Source organism: Dendropsophus ebraccatus, chromosome 10 (assembly GCF_027789765.1).
Source record: "Dendropsophus ebraccatus isolate aDenEbr1 chromosome 10, aDenEbr1.pat, whole genome shotgun sequence".
In the NCBI taxonomy this organism is placed as follows: domain Eukaryota; kingdom Metazoa; phylum Chordata; class Amphibia; order Anura; family Hylidae; genus Dendropsophus; species Dendropsophus ebraccatus.
The window spans coordinates 96,168,567-96,188,903 of record NC_091463.1 but is presented as its reverse complement, the minus strand read 5'-3'; the positions used below and the strand labels follow the sequence as shown (position 1 = coordinate 96,188,903).

Here is a 20,337-nt window from a genome sequence, read left to right as displayed (position 1 = left end):
GGTGTCTGTACAGAACTCCCTCCACACACCGCACAATAGGCAAAGGATTTTATTTCTAGAAAATTGCTTACAAAAAAAAAAACAACAAAGTTCCATATATATAGATATCAGCGCAACATCGTCCAAAGCCCCCGAACACCCGGCAGCGCCGCTCTCCAGTGTCTGACACTAGTATCCTAAAGCTACCGTCCCACGAGGAGACCCCCTCACCCGCCACCCATTACACAGCCACTAATTCTGCTAAAAAAATTTTGTACAAAAATTTGAAATGATTTAAAAACAATAAAAAAAAAACAACCCGTTAATTATCCCATAAAATCCTATTGGTTGAAGCTCGGAGCCTCTGCAAACCCGTTTAGAGGCACTCGGGAGAGTGCGGGGCGGGGGAGGGTGGAAATGCAGTTAGTACAGGAGGGGGAGGTTGCAGAGCAGGGGTTAGTACAGAAGTGAGGAGCGGGCCCAGCCAGCAGTACAGGGCGGACATTGCCCTTTATTGATGGGCCCCTCAGCCCCCAGCTTGGGAATGATTGCAGAGTCTGCCGTGCAGCACAGTGAATGGAGCCTGACGCTTCACCGGAGGTGCTCGCTGGATCACGAGGTGCTGGTCCTGCGCAGCTCCTGCATGAAGGCTATAAACAAGAAAACCATGCTGTAAGATGACATCCGCTGTAGTCAGTCTGTCCTACAATACCTACCATGCAATTATTAGGCAAGTTGTTTTCAGGATTGAAAAGGCAACTCCAGAGAATTTTCTTTTTAAAAAATCAAATGGCGTCAAGTTATATAGATTTGTAACTTCTATTCAAAAATCTCCAGCTATTTATCAGCTGCTGTATGTCCTGCAGGAAGTGGTGTATTCTCTCCAGTCTGACACAGTGCTCTGTCGCCACCTCTGTCCATGTCAGGAACTGTCCAGAGCAGGAGAGATTTTCTATGGGGATTTGCTGCTGCTCTGGACAGTTCCTGACATGGACAGAGGTGGCGACAGAGCACTGTGTCAGACTGGAGAGAATACACCACTTCCTGCAGGACATACAGCAGCTGATAAGTACTGGAAGACTTTTACAGAATAAATTTACAAATCCTATATAATTTTGACACGAGTTAATTCAAGAACAATTTCTTTTTCTCTCCAGAGGACCACCAAGTTCTCTTAGTTCATCTTTAAAAGGGTTTTCCGATTAAAACATACTCGTCCCCTGTACACCTGTGAACATGGAATAGTGTACTGCAATGCATGTGATGGTGCACTGTCCTACATAACAATCATAAAAAACAAATCCTCCACTCCAACCACTGGGTAAGATTGGGCGCTGGTCCAAGATAGGCAAACTTTTGCCTATCTTGGACCAGCGCCCGATCTTACCCAGTGGTTGGAGTGGAGGATATATGTTTTATGCAATTACCGATTTGGTCTCTGGGAGTGGCTGCGGTCCACACACGTGATCATTGAGAGTTGTGCCTTGCATTTGCACAACCACGCCAGTTGAGAGTCGTCCTTTACTCCCCTGCATCTACCTATGTCCTGCAGACCTCACACATTGGAGCGCTGTTCACATTTATCTCTACATAACAATCATGGCTTTCTTCAAATATGCCGACTTCCTCCTGTACCACAGTGGCCTTTGTGGCAATGTGATTGGGAGTTGACCATTTGCATCAAAATCTTTGCTGGTTCTAAGATCTCCACCCAAAATCTTAGCAATTTAAAGAAGTCCGGTGAAAATTATTATTTAAGTGTTGTATTGCGCGCCCCCTCCCCCCTCCTAAAGTTATACAAATCCCCAATTAGGGCTGGGCGATATGGTCAATAAATAAATTCTTGTTTTTTAAAAAATTTTGGGTCGATTCTCGATTTAAATCTCTTTTTTTTTTCTTTTTATTAAATAAACAGAACATTTTGCTCCTTGCAGCATCAGATACTACTTTAATGACGTTTGACACGTTTGAGGGGTGTGTTGGTAGTAGTACAGGTATAGATGAGGGGATTTGTAAAAGTAGTAGTACAAGTATAGGATGAGGGGTGTAGTAGTAGTAGTACAGGTATAGGATGAGGGGTGCGGTAGTAGTAGACGTTGGGGTGACTTGGGGAAACTGAGGCAGGAGTGCACATAGCACTCCTCCTCCTCTCCTCACCCTGGCACACATGCAGGTCCCCGGTCTCTGGAGGAGGCTGCAGGGACTGTACAATAGGGTGATAGCGCCCAAGCACCCTATTGTACAGTCCCTGTAGCCTCCTCCAGAGACCGGGGATCTGCATGTGTGGCCAAGAGGGGAGCGAAAAGCTGTGTGTAAGGGGCGGGGGCAGGTCAGTCACTCACTGCTCTTTTAAGCGGATGCCCGCTCGCCCTGCACCGCCCGCCCGACAGACACTCAGCGCCGCAGTTCCCGGCCGCCCAGATACTCCCGGCACCTCGCCGCAGGTCCTGCCCGCCCGACACTCAGCGCCACACCGCCCGCCAGACACTTGGCACCGCACCGGCTGCCCGCTACTCAGCACTGCAGCTCCTGGCCGCCCCTGGCAGCTCCCGCAGCCTTGAACCTCGCCGCACCGCCCGACACTCAGTGCCGCATCGCCGCACACTCCCGGCCGCACCACCCGTCCTGCTGGAATGATTTTTTTTGTGAAAATTGAATTTACGATTTTCACAAAAAATCTAAATCGATTCTAACTTTCTGGGCGAATTAATCCGATTAATCGCCCAACCCTATCCCCAATATACACTTATTACAGGAAATGCACAAAGTTTTTTTTCCCTGCACTTACTACTGCATCAAGGCTTTACTTCCTGGATAACATGGTGATGTCACTTCCTGGATAACATGGTGATGTCACTTCCTGGATAACATGGTGATGTCACTCCCCAACTCCCAGAGCTGTGCGGGCTGTGGCTGCTGGAGAGGATGATGGCAGAGGGATGCTCAGTGTCCCTCCAGTTCCCTGTGTCCCTCAGTGTCCCCCTGCCATCATCCTCTCCAGCAGCCAAAGCCCACACAGCTCAGGGAGTCTGTTCGTGGCATCACCATGTTATCCAGGACGTGAAGCCTTGATGCAGTAGTAAGTGCAGGGAAAAAAACACTTTATAAGCATTTCCCGTAATAAGTGTATATTGGTGATTTGTATAACTTTTGGGGGGGGCAATACAATACTTTAATAAAAAAATTTCACTGGACTTCTGCTTTAAAGACTGCCACAACTTGTAAAAGACTTGGGGGCAGATTACAGAATCCATATACAGCACAATAATCGTGCAGCAAGCGATATATTTTATACATAATCTTTACCGATGTCCGTGCAGCCCTTGAAGTTATACATACCTCTCTGCGCTCCTTTGCTCCCCAGTGTCTGAAGTTTCAGCCAATCACCGGGACAGTGATGGGCTGAGCGGCCTGTCACTTCAGACACTGCCGAAGCGTGGAGAGGTATGTATAAGTTTATTATTTTAGTTTTTTTACACAGCTATCAGCCACGCATCAATATTACAGGTAGCAATGAGCGCTCAGCAGCCAATGATTCTAGGTCAGGACCTAAGGACGCAATCACCTGCTTATTGTTGTCTCTATTACACGGAGCGATGGTCTGCTAAATTGTTCTGATTCGGCAGATTATTGCTCCATATAATAGGGCCCTAAGTGTATGATCATGGTGTCTTTCATCCAATGACTTATAGAGAGGGAGGAAGGTGTCTTCTTGGCTGCATGTCCTCCCCATTTCTACCACTTGTGATTGACCGGTGGTCTCGTTCATCATACCCCATTATCCTTACGTCTTACAATCCAGTTACATTCAGATTGCAGCGGCCATTCTAGTTTCCCCATGGTCGGCGTATTAAATCATAGTCCGTACAGATAACGCTCTGTGGTCTATTGTGGATGGAGATGTAGAGTCCATGCATAGTACACACACAGGTCTTATGGGATTGCAAATTAAAGGGGAGTCTGTGAGGTTTCACTTTACACCATGTTTGATAAATCTCTCCCAATGACCTCATCTTTGGTGTAAGGACGGGCACCATGTTCCCGCAGTACATGTATGTATGTGTGCAGTGGGAGGGGCTGGTAGGTCATGTGATACATCCGGTAATTATAATAAATCTCACCTTCTATGATCTCCTCCTTGACTTTCTGCAGCTCCTTCCTCATTTCCTCCAATAATTCCTGTGGGAAAATAGATGCATTTCATTGTGTATATGTAATATAATATAATATAATATATATATTTATTACAGTGGTGCCTTGGATAACAAGCATAATTTGTTCCGGGACTGTGCTTGTAATCTAAAGCTACTCTTAAACCAAAGCAAATTTTCCCATAAGAAATCACTGATATGCAAACAATTGGTTCCCAATTGATTACCTCCACAGTCCTGTCCCCTGATGTAAGCCCCAGCCTGAAGTGGATCTGCTATGATTTGGAAGGTGAGGGAGACTTCCTGGGTCAGAGTACAGAGGTGTAGACCCCGCTATGCAGACCATGCCCCTCCTCCACTCCCGCTCCTACCCAGTACAGGGAGCTCTTAAACCAAAGCAATGCTCTTAAACCAAGTCACAATTTTGAAAAACTGAGCTCTTAAACCAAAGGTACCACTGTGTGTGTATAAATATATATATATATATATAAATATAAATATATATATATATATATACACACACACCTATCCCTTACATGTCACTGAAGCCAGAACTAGAATCTATAGTTGTGATAATGTATGGACCCCCTGGAGTCACAGATAATTCTGTACCTTCCCCAACGCACCTGACCTGCATACAACATGGAGACCACATCATTGTCTTACCTGCTTAATCCTCTCCATTGAGTCCGGTTCATCGGTGCTTGGGGCAGTGTCTGCCGGGCTGCTGACGGTGGATTTCATCCTACAAAAGGACACAGGGAATAGTCACAGAGCTGAGACCAAATGCCACACCCATTAACCCCTCACATGCCCTCACTAACCGCGGCAGTGTCGTGCTTCCTCTGTCCCAGGGGCGGCGGGCCGGTTCTGAGAGACAAAATGTAAATAAAAAATATAATCATTAGAACTGTAAACCAGGGCTGTGGAGTCAGAGTCAAAAGATAGTTTTGGCTGGAGTCTGAGTCGGAAGAAATGTACCAACTCAAATTCCAGCAATAAAAAAAAAAAAAAATTATAATTGAGTTTTCATTTGGATTTTATAAATGTTCCTCATTAATATAGTTCATGTTCTATCAATCTAAGTCCTTTATTTATAACAACCAGAAAAACAACCCCTTTCTCCCATACATTTAGTTTCCTCCATGTATCTTTTTGGTAGTTTGTTTTTGAGCTGGAAGAGTCCATTGTGTGTGTGTGTGGGGGGGGGAGATCTGTACAGGTTTCTCGCTGGATGATTGTATATGAGCAGCAGTGTAATATGAAGATATCCTGTGTAATATAGAGAAGGAGGAGGAGAAGCCATAAGTGCAGCAGTAACCTCTGTCCTCAGTGTAATGTTTTCTCTCTGGGAGAATACTAGGCTGTGTGTGTGTGCTACGGCTGCAGCAGGCTGTGTGTGTGTGTGTTATGGCTGCAGCAGGCTGTGTGTGTGTGTGTTATGGCTGCAGCAGGCTGTGTGTGTGTGCGCTATGGCTGCAGCAGGCTGTGTGTGTGTGCGCTATGGCTGCAGCAGGCTGTGTGTGCATGTGTGCTATGGCTGCAGCAGGCTGTGTGTGCATGTGTGCTACGGCTGCAGCAGGCTGTGTGTGCATGTGTGCTACGGCTGCAGCAGGCTGTGTGTGTATGTGTGTGTGTTATGGCTGCAACAGGCTGTGTGTGTGTGCGCTACGGCTGCAGCAGGCTGTGTGTGCGTGTGCGCTATGGCTGCAGCAGGCTGTGTGTGCGTGCGCTATGGCTGCAGCAGGCTGTGTGTGCATGTGTGCTACGGCTGCAGCAGGCTGTGTGTGTGTGCGCGCTATGGCTGCAGCAGGCTGTGTGTGTGTGCGCTATGGCTGCAGCAGGCTGTGTGTGTGTGCGCTATGGCTGCAGCAGGCTGTGTGTGCATGTGTGCTACAGCTGCAGCAGGCTGTGTGTGTGTGCGCGCTATGGCTGCAGCAGGCTGTGTGTGTGTGCGCTATGGCTGCAGCAGGCTGTGTGTGCATGTGTGCTACGGCTGCAGCAGGCTGTGTGTGTGCTATGGCTGCAGCAGGCTGTGTGTGTGTGTGTGCGCGCGCTATGGCTGCAGTAGGCTGTGTGTGTGCGCTATGTGCACACAGTGCACAGTGCAACACGCTCCCAATGCAGTGATATCATGGAGGCTGGAGACTGGCTGCATCCACTGCACACACAGGAGAAGCTGCTTTATATCTTTCCTTATTTCCTCAGAAGTCGCCCCAGGATCATGTAGGACATTACACAGAAGCTTCTGAGCCAGATCTACTGTACACTAGTTTGAAAAATAAGTCCCCTGGTGTCTGACTGGCCATTTATGAAGGAGCTGGAGTCGGACCTTATAAAATTCAGAAACTGCGGTTTACCGACTCCACAGCCCTGCTCTAAACCATAGAGAACTGAGAGGTAGTCACAGTCACAGGATGACTTCAATGATATAATGTGATCAGACATAAGATCCACACACCTTATACTACAGGAACAGCTATTCATATATTACTGCTGACACCCAGCCTATATACCATGTGTATAGAGAGGTAGTCACAGCCACGCCTCTGTATATCATGTGCACATAGAGGTAGTCACAGCCCCGCCCCTTGTATATCCTGTGTATAGAGAGGTAGTCACAGCCCCGCCCCCTTTATATCATGTGTATAGAGAGGTAGTCACAGCCCCGCCCCCTCTATATCATGTGTATAGAGAGGTAGTCACAGCCCTGCCCCCTGTATATCATGTGTATAGAGAGGTAGTTTTGTGCTTAACAGATACATTTCTAGCAAATAAAAAAAAAACAAAAACAGACAAAACACACAAACCTGAAAAAAAGTGCACACAGAAAAAAAAAATCTATTGGATTGAATCATAAGTTGCAAAATATACTTTATGCAAAAATTACCTCTAGTAAAATTGAGGTAAAAAAAAAAAAAAAAAAAAAAAAAAAAGTGGAAAAACCTGCAGAAAGCATCTGATCCCAAAGCCTCTGATCACTAAGGGGTTAATGGTGCTTTACGCTATTTCGCTCTATTCCACTTGTGGCCAGCTGATGGCACTGCAGGATCTTTGAGTCCAGTGCACAGCGAATGAGGAACAAGACAATTAACCCCTTCCCAACGTGTCACACTATGCTGCAGGAGTTCTGCTATACCATTAGAGGATTATGGCAAAGTGATGGGACGGATGTGAACCCTCCGCAATAATAGTGGGATCAGAGATATCTCCAATCCCAGCTGTTTAACCTCTCAGATGCCGCAGTCAATGCTATCCACAGCATCTACATAGTTAAAACAGTAAAAAAAATTCATATGGAGATAAAACAAACAAAAACTGCCAGGATATTAAATACGCTAAGCAGTGTCCTTAAAGGGGTTAGAAATCGTGAAAGAACATAATGGGCAATGATGAAGTGAGAAGACACTGAGAGAACTCCCTAAAAAAAAACCAACCCTGTGTTCAGCCTAGTGCATGCTCTGCAGGGGCGGAGACTATTTGTGAATCCCTGTCCTAAGCCCCGCCCCTGCAGGGTGTGAATTAGCCACAACACAATCACATATTCTTGGGTTATTCCTCTTTGTTGTTGGTGTTGGCCAAAGCAGAACTGGTGCCACAGACTACAGCTCCCTCCAGTGGATGCAGATATTATAGACGGACTCACCGGCTGGGCTCCGCCCACTGCTGATGTCGTTGTCATCTTGTGTGGTGGTGGGGGCTGGGCGCTCTGGGGGCTGCTGTGTCATCTTTTTCCTATAAGGAGATATCAGGAAATGAATCGGCTCTATGGTCTGTGTAAAGTATAATGCACAGTGATGATACGTCCATCCCCAAACAACTTCATTACGGGGGTGGGGAACGCGTTGGGTTGGGCAGACGTTACCTGCGGGCCAGCATTTGATTCATCTCCTGCATGAGTCCTCCACCGCCACCGCCACCGCCACCTCCACCGCCTGTTGAGGCTCCTCCACTGGTTCGGCTAATATCTGGCTTGGCTGGCCCCCCAGTACTGGGAGAGGTGCCCCCCACATCATCCTGTCAAACAAGAAGAGGAGAACTGTCAATTACATACTCTAATGGTACGTTTACACAGGCAGATTTATCTGACCAATTTTGGAAGCCAAAGTCAGGAATGGACTTGAAAAGATAGGGAATCTCAAGTCTTTCCTTTATGACCTGCACCCTGTTTATAGTCTGTTCCTGGCTTTGACTTCAAAAATCTGTCAGATAAATCTCTCTGTGTAAACGCACCATAATTTCATCGAATCAATGGTAACCCCTCCCAGACCTGCTGCTTTATCCCACCTCCTCATATCCTCCCAGCACTTCTTACCTTTGCCACTTTTTTCAGCTTCGCTGCAGCTAAAGCCGCTGCTAGACCTCCAGCGCCGGCTGCAGGTCCTCCGCCTCCTCCTCCTGAAGGTAGAGGGGGAGGAGGAGGGGGTCCACCTCCAGGAGGAGCTGGTGGACCCCCAGAAGGAGCCGGTGGACCCCCAGGTGGAGCTGGAGGACCCCCAGGTGGAGGTGGTGGTCCTGGTGGTGGAGGAGGTCCTGGTGGTGCCGGTGGTCCAGCTGATGGCGTGATGACTGGAGCAACTGCAAGAGAAGTGATGGTGAGTGACGGCCATTGTACCCCGACCCATTAACCCTGAACCCAAAAGTGAAGCTGGAAATGTGCAGGTAAAGCCAGAAACCCAACCAGTGCAAGAAGAGGAAAACCCTCACCAGCCATTGGGAGGATGGGGATCAGATTAGGAAGACTGAGGACAATTATAACCGCCGGACAGGGAAGATCACTTATTTAGCACTCTAATATTAGGACCCAGCAAACCCCTCACCTGGACTCTGGACTCTGTGCTCTGGTTCTGGCTGTGGCCTGAGGACAGAGAACAAGATGGTTACTGGTAAGAACAGACATGAAGCCAAACTGTTTAGGGGCCACAATCCCCCATATGTAGGTTACAGGGATCAATGCTGGCCTTTCTGCACCCCTAAGACGACAACTACTCTAGGATGTCAGATGCACCCACCTTCTAGGTGGCTCCGGTTCTTCCATTTTAGGTCCATTTTGATTGGGCCAGGGTACACCTGCAAAGAAAAAAAAAAAGAAAAGTCAGACAAGTGGAGGCCCCGCCACTAAGGAACATGCTTGACCCCCCGGACTGAAAGGAAGCCTTAGGGACATGGTGAGAACTGCCGCCATAGCAGCTGCTACAGGGCCCGGCACTATGACATCACTTGCAGCACACTGTGGCTGAGTGGCCCTCCCAGGTGCTGCAAATGGCCTCCCAAATGCCCTGGATCCGGCCCTTTAACCACAAGCACTCCTGATGAGCGCTAACAGTTAAACACAGGACTAACCTACATGGGATGCCTACACTGGAATACTACATACTGATGGGCTTTCTATTGGGGGTGTTACTTACAGGGGGATGCCTACCTACCAGAGAGACTACATATGGGGAATTATCTACATGGAGATACTACTACTGAGTGGGATTGGGGGGCTGATTGCTCAGGGAGCCACACCTACTATATAGGTGCACAGAAGGGGGCCTGACTACTATATGTGTGCACAGAGAGGCCTAACTACTATTAAATATGGAGGGGCACAAAAGAGTCTAACTACTGTACGGAGACTGAGGGGCTTATCCACTAAATGAGAGAACAGAGGGGGGCAATATAGATGTTTTCTGGCAAATTCTATGGGGATGAGTTGTGGCTGAGAGAAGTTCTCATGATGGCCTAGGTTGGATGGAGAAGAAAAGGAAAAGTGAACTGTGATTGGAGAAGATGCCCCCTCTGAGTAACTCAAAGACGCCCCCTGCGAGTCATTAGCTGTAACTGCACTGTAATCACTTATGGTGTGAAGAGCCTGTGTAGAGTTGGATCTACCCCTATATGGTCACTATATGAGGTGAAATTGTTCCTTTACTGTGGATTTCATTCAGTAGTGATGACATTAGTAGCCATGGTAATAGTCGTCACTTGTAAACTGGTACTATTGGTCTTGGATACTAGATTTGGTCAATAACAGTATGGTGGTAATACTAGTGGTCATTGTAATGGTTAACCCCTTGTATACAGTTATTATTGGTAATAATCTGTATACAGGATTTGGTCAGCAATAGTGGGAAGGTGATATGTATGGTAATAATTTGGCTCCTTATACACTGGTGCTATAATACCATATACGTTATTCATAACCATGTAGGTTTATGATTACACTTGACGGCTTAGTGGGGGGGGGATTAAAGTTTGCAAAGGGGTGCAGCCATTTTCTGGGGGCCCACCAGGCAGATTCTTACCAGTGTCCAGGCAGTCGAGAGCTTGTAATATCCCAGCAGCAAACTGTCCGGCCTCCTCCTTACTACTGAAGTTCAGCCCCCACACCTGCCGTGCGTCCCGCCACTGGTGGAAATTGGGCGTGGCCTGATTGTACTTCAGCCCTCGTACCAGGGGGCAATTAATTACAACCTACACACAAGGTGAAGATAGAAAGGATGAGATAAACGGATATGAGACAAGACGTCTCCCCACCCCCAGAGCTTAGGACCCAGCGACCTCCGTGTCGGGTTAGTAGGGCGCACAGTACATGATAAGAAGACATAGATCACCACTCCTCCCGCAGGTGGTAACACAACTGAAAAGGGCAAAATATCATAACTGCGCAACAACGAGTCACTGAATCTGTGCTCTGCGTGACAGAAATCCTGGCTGTGCAAGAATACACAAGAAGCCGCAGCCGCTCTGAGCGTTACAACACGTCCTTCCTGTGTCCACACTGCAATGTTCTCACATATTAAGACAAAACCGGCGGCTGGAGAGGAGTATATGAATGGTCACACTGTGGAGTCTCTACTGTAAGAGCGGTCACACTATGGGGTCTATACTGTAAGAGTGGTCACACTATGGAGTCTATACTGTAAGAGCGGTCTCGCTATGGTGTATATACTGTAAGAGCGGTCACACTATGGTGTATATACTGTAAGAGCGGTCACACTATGGTGTATATACTGTAAGAGCGGTCACACTGTGGGGTCTATACTGTAAGGGCGGTCACACTATGGTGTATATACTGTAAGAGCGGTCACACTATGGTGTATATACTGTAAGAGCGGTCACACTGTGGGGTCTATACTGTAAGGGCGGTCACACTAAGGGGTCTATACTGTAACAGCAGTCACACTGTGGCATCTATACTGTAAGAGCGGTCACACTATGGTGTATATACTGTAAGAGCGGTCACACTATGGAGTCTGTACTGTAAGAGCGGTCACACTATAGTGTATATACTGTAAGAGTGGTCACACTATGGAGTCTATACTGTAAGAGCGGTCACATTATGGGGTCTATACTGTAAGAGCGGTCACACTATGGAGTCTATACTGTAAGAGCAGTCACAATGTGGGGTCTATACTGTAAGAGCAGTCACACTAAGGGGTCTATACTGTAAGAGCAGTCACAATGTGGGGTCTATACTGTAAGAGCGGTCACACTATGGGGTCTATACTGTAAGGGCGGTCACACTATGGGGTCTATACTGTAAGGGCGGTCACACTGTGGGGTCTATACTGTAAGAGCAGTCACACTGTGGGGTCTATACTGTAAGAGCGGTCACACTATGGCATCTATACTGTAAGAGCGGACACACTATGGAGTCAGTAACACTATGGGGTCTCTACTGTAAGCAGTAGTGTCAAACTATCGAGCTTTTACACAGTCAGGAAGATCAGTAGGCGATGAGGTTAGGGTTAGGATAGGGTGTATGTGGTTAGCCTGTACAGCATTGCGGATTCCAATCTTGTTTGGGGTCTGGGGAAATACAGGGGGCAGCACTCTGGATACTGTAATGGTGGCAGTGGAACGGTGGACCTCATACACATACAAGGAGGATGGAGGAACAGTTTTTTCCTGGTCAGCAGGAGATGCCCTGTCAGTAGGATGAGTGCGGTTCCTTTACTCGGCACCCGTCCCCCCTGGCGGTGGACACATTCCTGGAATAGCTCACCCTCCCCGGTTCCCGGCAGAGGATCAGCCTGGGGGTTCTCTATACAGTCAGGGATAACCATAGGATCAACTACTCTATGGAATGGGGGGGGGCACAGGGCTGGGTGGCAGCAGGGCTGTATTTACCACTAGGCACCCGTGGTCCGGTGCCTAGGGCAGCACCTTGCAGGGGGGTAGCACCAGGGAGCAGGGGGAAGGAAACAACTTTTTATTTTATTTTATTTTTTTAGTCTCCCACCTCCTGTTCAGACTTGCCAGTAAATCTGGGGTCTTTTTGAGGGGGGTAGGGGGGAGGTATGGTCAGGTCTGACGTGGCTGTGACGCCTACAGCTATTACCTACCAATCCACCAATCCTGTGGTGAGAATTCCTTCAGACAATATGGAGACAGTTCTAATCATTGATTCAATGTGGAAATGTATGTTTTAAGCAGTTAAAAACCCATGAAAAATGCGATTCAGACAATGTTTCTACATGTAGAGAGATACATGTGGCCGAAACCACTCTCCCGCCCCGCTCCGCAAGATGGGGCGTCTTCAGGTTTAGTGCCTAGGGCAGCAACAGCTGTTGATACGACCCTGGGTGGCAGCTATTTTATACAGAGAACCCAATAGCACCCTAAGGGCCCTATTACACGGGACGATTATCGTACGAAAAATCATTATATTGTTCGCATTTAAACGATAATCGTTATGTGTAATTGCAGACAACAATCGAACAATCATTCGTATGTCGTTGATTTAGATCTGAACCGAAAATTATCGTTAATCGTTCGCTGTAATTACACATTCGTTCGCTCAAGTTTTGCATTTTTTAACTAATCGTTCAGTGTAATTGCACATTGTAGTGTAATTGAGAAACAGACACTACTCATGGGCTCCCTGCAAGAACACCAACGAGAGGGCATTACTGTATGATCACTCATACACACTACACATACGGTACATATATACTACACAGACACCACACATGCATAACACACACGGCACATACATAATACACATGGTACATCACACACACATGATACAGAGATAGGGGGAGATTTATCAAACATGGTGTAAAGTGAAACTGGCTCAGTTGCCCCTAGCAACCAATCAGATTCCACCTTTCGTTTTCCAAAGAGTCTGTGAGGAATGAAAGGTGGAATCTGATTGGTTGCTAGGGGCAACTGAGCCAGTGTCACTTTACACCATGTTGGATAAATCTCCCCCATAGTGTGTGTATGTATATATATATATAATTATACTACACATACATGACACATGCATTATACACACACATATGACACACAACAAGCATTCGCACCACACATACATCACACACCTTATACACATAGTTCAAACACACTTACTTCACATGACATACACATAGTACACACTCACATCATTCATAAACTACACATACATGACATACACAAAGTACACACTCACATCATTCATAAACTACACATATATGATATACACATAGTACACCCTTACTTACATCATTCATACACTACACATATAGGATATACATATCGTACACACTTACCTACATGATGAATACACTACACATATATGATATACACATCGTACACACTTACATCATTCATACACCCAGAACATACCTGCTGATCGGGCATTTTCCTCCCCACCACGCGGTAGCTCTGTGGCCCCGGGCTGTAGTACAGTTGCACTCGGCTGTGTCCGGCGGGGCCAGTTCCGGCATTGATCCATTTCTTACTGGCATCATCATAGACCATAACGGTGGCCCTGGCCGTGATCACCGGTGTCTCACTGCAAAGAAGAGGAAGACGATGAGGCGAGAGCTGACCAACACATATACACATATCACCATCCTGAGGAAAACTACAACTCCCAGCATCCCCTGCAGGGAGACAAACTGGGAGAGCACTGCCCTACACTAGTGTGGATGTCCTGGTACATTGCAGGTTATAAACATGATGTCACCTCATATATAGGAGCTGACTTCATAATTTATCACCTCATATAATGAAATGTGTGTGTATAATACTAATATATATATATATATATATATATATATATATATATATATATATATATATATATATATATATATATATATATATATATACACACACACACACACACACACACACACACACACACACACACACTGAGGCCGCCAATCCTCCTGGTGCCCTCACCTCATTCAGATGTATATACAGGGTAGGGGCACCACAAGAGCTGACAATCCACACACATCATGAATAAACGCTGAGAGGACACTGTGGTGACATCATACATGAGGCGATGACATCACACCGCATAATTATAGTCTATTACACATAAAGCTCTCCCCCCACGTTCCCTGGATAACTTATTAGGCGACGTGACTCATGATAACTGACTGGAGCCTATAAATAATATGAGATTATAACGTGACGGCAGACGGTTCCTCATAGAACGCTATACGCTCTGTGCTGTAGGAGTAATAGCGGACATTGCGGTATATAAAGCCACGCTGAATACGGAACGTGTCACATCTAATCTACAGTGTGTCAGACGCACAATACTAAAATAAAAAAATGTGGTTTTCCCTCGGCTATCCCCCACCTCCTCCCCCCGCTGCACGTTGTGGTTTTGTCTATATAAGGCTATAAGAAGCTGCCGGGAGCTACCACAATGACTGAGAAGAGGGAAGGACACAGGAAGTAACAGCCAAGTGCTCAGTCACCGACAGCAAACAGCCGCATGACCTCATCCAGGTGCTGTGATGTGAGGAGACGGCTGTATACTGAGGACAGTGATGTCACTGGAGTGAGGGGGGGGGATATCATGTGACCAGACAGGTGTGTCAGAGAGGGGTGGGATGTCACAGGTCTGCTTTATACAGAGGAGTCTAATAGAAGTATTGTGGAAAGGAGTGTGAGGTCACTGTCATCCAGGTGTAATAGAGGAGCGTGATGTCACTGTCATCCAGGTGTAATAAAGGAGCGTGATGTCCCTGTCATCCAGGTGTAATAGAGGAGCGTGAGGTCACTGTCATCCAGGTGTAATAGAGGAGCGTGATGTCACTGTCATCCAGGTGTAATAGAGGAGCGTGATGTCACTGTCATCCAGGTGTAATAGAGGAGCGTGATGTCACTGTCATCCAGGTGTAATAGAGGAGCGTGATGTCACTGTCATCCAGGTGTAATAGAGGAGCGTGATGTCACTGTCATCCAGGTGTAATAGAGGAGCGTGAGGTCCCTGTCATCCAGGTGTAATAGAGGAGCGTGAGGTCCCTGTCATCCAGGTGTAATAGAGGAGCGTGATGTCACTGTCATCCAGGTGTAATAGAGGAGCGTGATGTCACTGTCATCCAGGTGTAATAGAGGAGTGTGAGGTCACTGGAGTATGGGGGGTTATTATGTGACAATACAGGTGTGTCAGAGAGGGGTGTGATGTCACAATTCTGCTTTATAGAGATGAGTCTAAGGGGACAATAAAAGTATTGTGGAGAGGAGTGTGAGGTCACAGTGATCTAAGTGTAATAGAGGAGTGTGAGGTCACTGTTATCAGGGTGTAATAGTGCATTGTGATGTCACTGTCATCCAGGTGTTATATAGAGAGGAGTGTAAGGTCACGATCATCCAGGTGTTAGATAACTGTGAGCTCACACTGCACTATATGTGTAAGAGAAAGGAGTGTGATGTCACTGTGATGCAGGTGTTATACATAGAGGAGTGTGATGTCTTAGTCCAGAGCAATGGATGATGTCACTGTGATCCAGGTGTAATTGAGAAGTGTGATGTCACTGTCATCTAGGTGTTATAGTGCAGTGTGATGTCACTAGATGTCAATAGAGGAGTTTGATGTCACTCTCGTCCAGGTGTTCTGGTGCAGTGTGATGTCACTGTCGTCCAGGTGTTCTGGTGCAGTGTGATGTCACTGTCAGTCCAGAGAGCTGATGGCTGATGTCACTGCCACATATGTGTTACAAAGAAGAATGTGAAGTCAATTTCAACTGAGCGTTATTGAGAGGGGTGCGATGTCATCCATGTATGCAAATTAGCTTTACTTCCAAAGGAACAAAACTGCCTCTAGCACCGCCTACTGGAGGCATCCGGGACCAGTGACATCACACACACATTGTCATTGATGTATTATACAGGAATGTGAGGTCACTGCCAGATATGAAGAATGGGATTTCATAGTACAGTATAACTCCATCTATGGTCTAATATGCCCAGGTACAGTATATACCATCTCTAATGCTCCCAGGTACAGTATATACCATCTCTAATGCGCCCAGGTACAGTATATACCATCTCTAATGCTCCCAGTTACAGTATATACCATCTCTAATGCGCCCAGGTACAGTATATACACATATTACATAGTATACACACCCAAGTACATATATAATGCACCCAGGTAGGTACAATATACAAAATACATACATACACCAGGTAAAGTATATACATATACAGACCAGCAGGCAGAGTACACAGTATATACACCAGCAGGTAGAGTATACAGACCAGCAGGCAGAGTATACAGTATACAGACCAGCAGGCAGAGTATACAGTATACAGACCAGCAGGCAGAGTATACAGTATACAGACCAGCAGGCAGAGTATACAGTATACAGACCAGCAGGCAGAGTATACAGACCAGCAGGCAGAGTATATAGTATATACAGCAGGCAGAGTATATAGTATATACAGCAGGCAGAGTATACAGTATACAGACCAGCAGGCAGAGTATACAGTATATACAGCAGGCAGAGTATACAGACCAGCAGGCAGAGTATACAGTATATACACCAGCAGGCAGAGTATACAGTATATACACCAGCAGGCAGAGTATACAGACCAGCAGGCAGAGTATACAGTATATACAGCAGGCAGAGTATACAGTATACAGACCAGCAGGCGGAGTATACAGTATATACAGCAGGCAGAGTATACAGACCAGCAGGCAGAGTATACAGACCAGCAGGCAGAGTATACAGACCAGCAGGCAGAGTATACAGACCAGCAGGCAGAGTATACAGTATATACAGCAGGCAGAGTATACAGACCAGCAGGCAGAGTATACAGTATACAGACCAGCAGGCAGAGTATACAGTATATACAGCAGGCAGAGTATACAGACCAGCAGGCAGAGTATACAGTATACAGACCAGCAGGCAGAGTATACAGTATATACAGCAGGCAGAGTATACAGACCAGCAGGCAGAGTATACAGTATATACAGCAGGCAGAGTATACAGTATATACAGCAGGCAGAGTATACAGTATACAGACCAGCAGGCAGAGTATACAGTATATACAGCAGGCAGAGTATACAGACCAGCAGGCAGAGTATACAGTATATACAGCAGGCAGAGTATACAGTATACAGACCAGCAGGCAGAGTATACAGTATATACAGCAGGCAGAGTATACAGTATACAGACCAGCAGGCAGAGTATACAGACCAGCAGGCAGAGTATACAGTATATACAGCAGGCAGAGTATACAGTATACAGACCAGCAGGCAGAGTATACAGTATATACAGCAGGCAGAGTATACAGTATATACAGCAGGCAGAGTATACAGTATACAGACCAGCAGGCAGAGTATACAGACCAGCAGGCAGAGTATACAGTATATACAGCAGGCAGAGTATACAGTATATACAGCAGGCAGAGTATACAGACCAGCAGGCAGAGTATACAGTATACAGACCAGCAGGCAGAGTATACAGTATACAGACCAGCAGGCAGAGTATACAGTATATACAGCAGGCAGAGTATACAGTATATACAGCAGGCAGAGTATACAGACCAGCAGGCAGAGTATACAGTATATACAGCAGGCAGAGTATACAGACCAGCAGGCAGAGTATACAGTATATACAGCAGGCAGAGTATACAGACCAGCAGGCAGAGTATACAGTATATACAGCAGGCAGAGTATACAGTATATACAGCAGGCAGAGTATACAGTATATACAGCAGGCAGAGTATACAGTATATACAGCAGGCAGAGTATACAGTTTATACAGCAGGCAGAGTATACAGTATATACAGCAGGCAGAGTATACAGTATATACAGCAGGCAGAGTATACAGACCAGCAGGCAGAGTATACAGTATATACAGCAGGCAGAGTATACAGTATACAGACCAGCAGGCAGAGTATACAGTATATACAGCAGGCAGAGTATACAGTATATACAGCAGGCAGAGTATACAGACCAGCAGGCAGAGTATACAGTATATACAGCAGGCAGAGTATACAGTATACAGACCAGCAGGCAGAGTATACAGACCAGCAGGCAGAGTATACAGTATATACAGCAGGCAGAGTATACAGTATACAGACCAGCAGGCAGAGTATACAGACCAGCAGGCAAAGTATACAGTATATACAGCAGGCAGAGTATACAGTATATACAGCAGGCAGAGTATACAGACCAGCAGGCAGAGTATACAGTATACAGACCAGCAGGCAGAGTACACAGTATGTACACCAGCAGGTAGAGTATACAGACCAGCAGGCAGAGTATACAGTATACAGACCAGCAGGCAGAGTATACAGTATACAGACCAGCAGGCAGAGTATACAGTATATACAGCAGGCAGAGTATACAGACCAGCAGGCAGAGTATACAGACCAGCAGGCAGAGTATACAGTATACAGACCAGCAGGCAGAGTATACAGTATACAGACCAGCAGGCAGAGTATACAGTATATACAGCAGGCAGAGTATACAGTATACAGACCAGCAGGCAGAGTATACAGTATATACAGCAGGCAGAGTATACAGTATATAGAGATGACGGCGCAGACAGGACAGGACACGATCAGCTCTCACCTCATGCTGGCGGCGCCTCCTGCTGGTAGGAATGTGCCCTCACCTGTGCCGCCCCCACCCTGCTGTCCTCTGCCCCCTCAGCTATCTGGGCATAGCAGGAAGTGTCCCCTGCACCAGCTGTGCCCCCCGGGCCCCTCTCCCTGCCCTGCCTGTCTCTTTATGGGCACAGCCTGTCTCTAGGTCTCTGCAGCCGCTGCCTCTCCCTATGTCTCTAGCCTCTCTCTCTCCAGCCTGTCTCTGTCCCCGGCCTGTCTCTTCCCACCCCAGCCTGTCTCAATCTGTGCCTGTCTCTGGGCAGCCTCTGCCTGTCTCTCTGGCTGCAGCCTCAGTCTTCAGGCTGTTTCTTTCTTTCCTCCCTGTTACAGCTATCACTTCCTCTCTTCTGGGTTCTGCCTTCTCTTAAAGCGGCAACAAGCCACAGCCCCACCACTTAAAGGGGCAACGCCGCCTGCACCTTCCCCCACAGCTTGCAACTGCTGCCCCCAGGGGGGTATGTAGAGAGTGGAGGGAGGGGAACACCTGGCGGGTGAGTGTATCACACACCTCACATTCCATGTATCTAGTCTGAACGTGACACAATGTATTCTCCAGAGTCTGCCACACAAGCCTGGGATCAATCCCCCCTGTATGACGTCACTGCTAGACTATAATAGTAATATAATGACATAAGGTCCACATACCTTATACTCAGGTAGTCACAGCCCCGCCCCCTGTATGACATCACTGCTAGACTATAATAGTAATATAATGACATAAGGTCCACATACCTTATACTCAGGTAGTCACAGCCCCGCCCCCTGTATGACATCACTGATAGACTATAATAGTAACATAATGACATGAGGTCCACATACCTTATCCTCAGGTAGTCACAGCCCCGCCCCCTGTATGACATCACTGATAGACTATAATAGTAATATAAGGACATGAGGTCCATACACCTTATCCTCAGGTAGTCACAGTCCCGCCCCCTGTATGACATCACTGATAGACTATAATAGTAATATAAGGACATGAGGTCCATACACCTTATCCTCAGGTAGTCACAGCCCCGCCCCCTGTAATGTTTGTAAAAACTTCTGTTTTCTTCTTTGGCCTCTACATAGCACTTACTGAATATACTAAGGTTTGCCACCTCCAGCCTGGATACAAGGTCAGATACAGTTGGGCACCTCTAGCTTGGACATATAGTCTAGTCTGGTCGGCTGTATAGGAGTTGGTTGGGCACCTCTAGCCTGGTTGGCTGTGTAGGGATTGGTTGGGCACCTCTAGCCTGGTTGGCTGTGTAGGGATTGGTTGGGCACCTCTAGCCTGGTTGGCTGTGTAGGGATTGGTTGGGCACCTCTAGCCTGGTTGGCTGTGTAGGGATTGGTTGGGCACCTCTAGCCTGGTTGGCTGTGTAGGGAT

The 20,337-nt window shown here is 46.9% G+C and overlaps 1 protein-coding gene across 1 annotated transcript; it reads right to left on the bottom strand.

Annotated features, from left to right (window-relative positions):
- Window positions 1-33: 33 nt before the first annotated feature.
- On the bottom strand, window positions 34-19,318 carry VASP (vasodilator stimulated phosphoprotein). The gene is made up of 12 exons (XM_069985584.1): window positions 18,931-19,318; window positions 13,728-13,896; window positions 10,421-10,589; window positions 9,143-9,200; window positions 8,951-8,988; window positions 8,446-8,708; window positions 7,996-8,147; window positions 7,777-7,865; window positions 4,955-5,000; window positions 4,797-4,875; window positions 4,101-4,158; window positions 34-629 (listed from the first exon to the last, which is right to left on the bottom strand). The coding sequence occupies exons 1-12, from the start codon at window positions 18,933-18,935 to the stop codon at window positions 592-594; spliced, it is 1,164 nt and encodes a 387-aa protein (XP_069841685.1). The 5' UTR covers window positions 18,936-19,318; the 3' UTR covers window positions 34-591.
- Window positions 19,319-20,337: the final 1,019 nt, after the last annotated feature.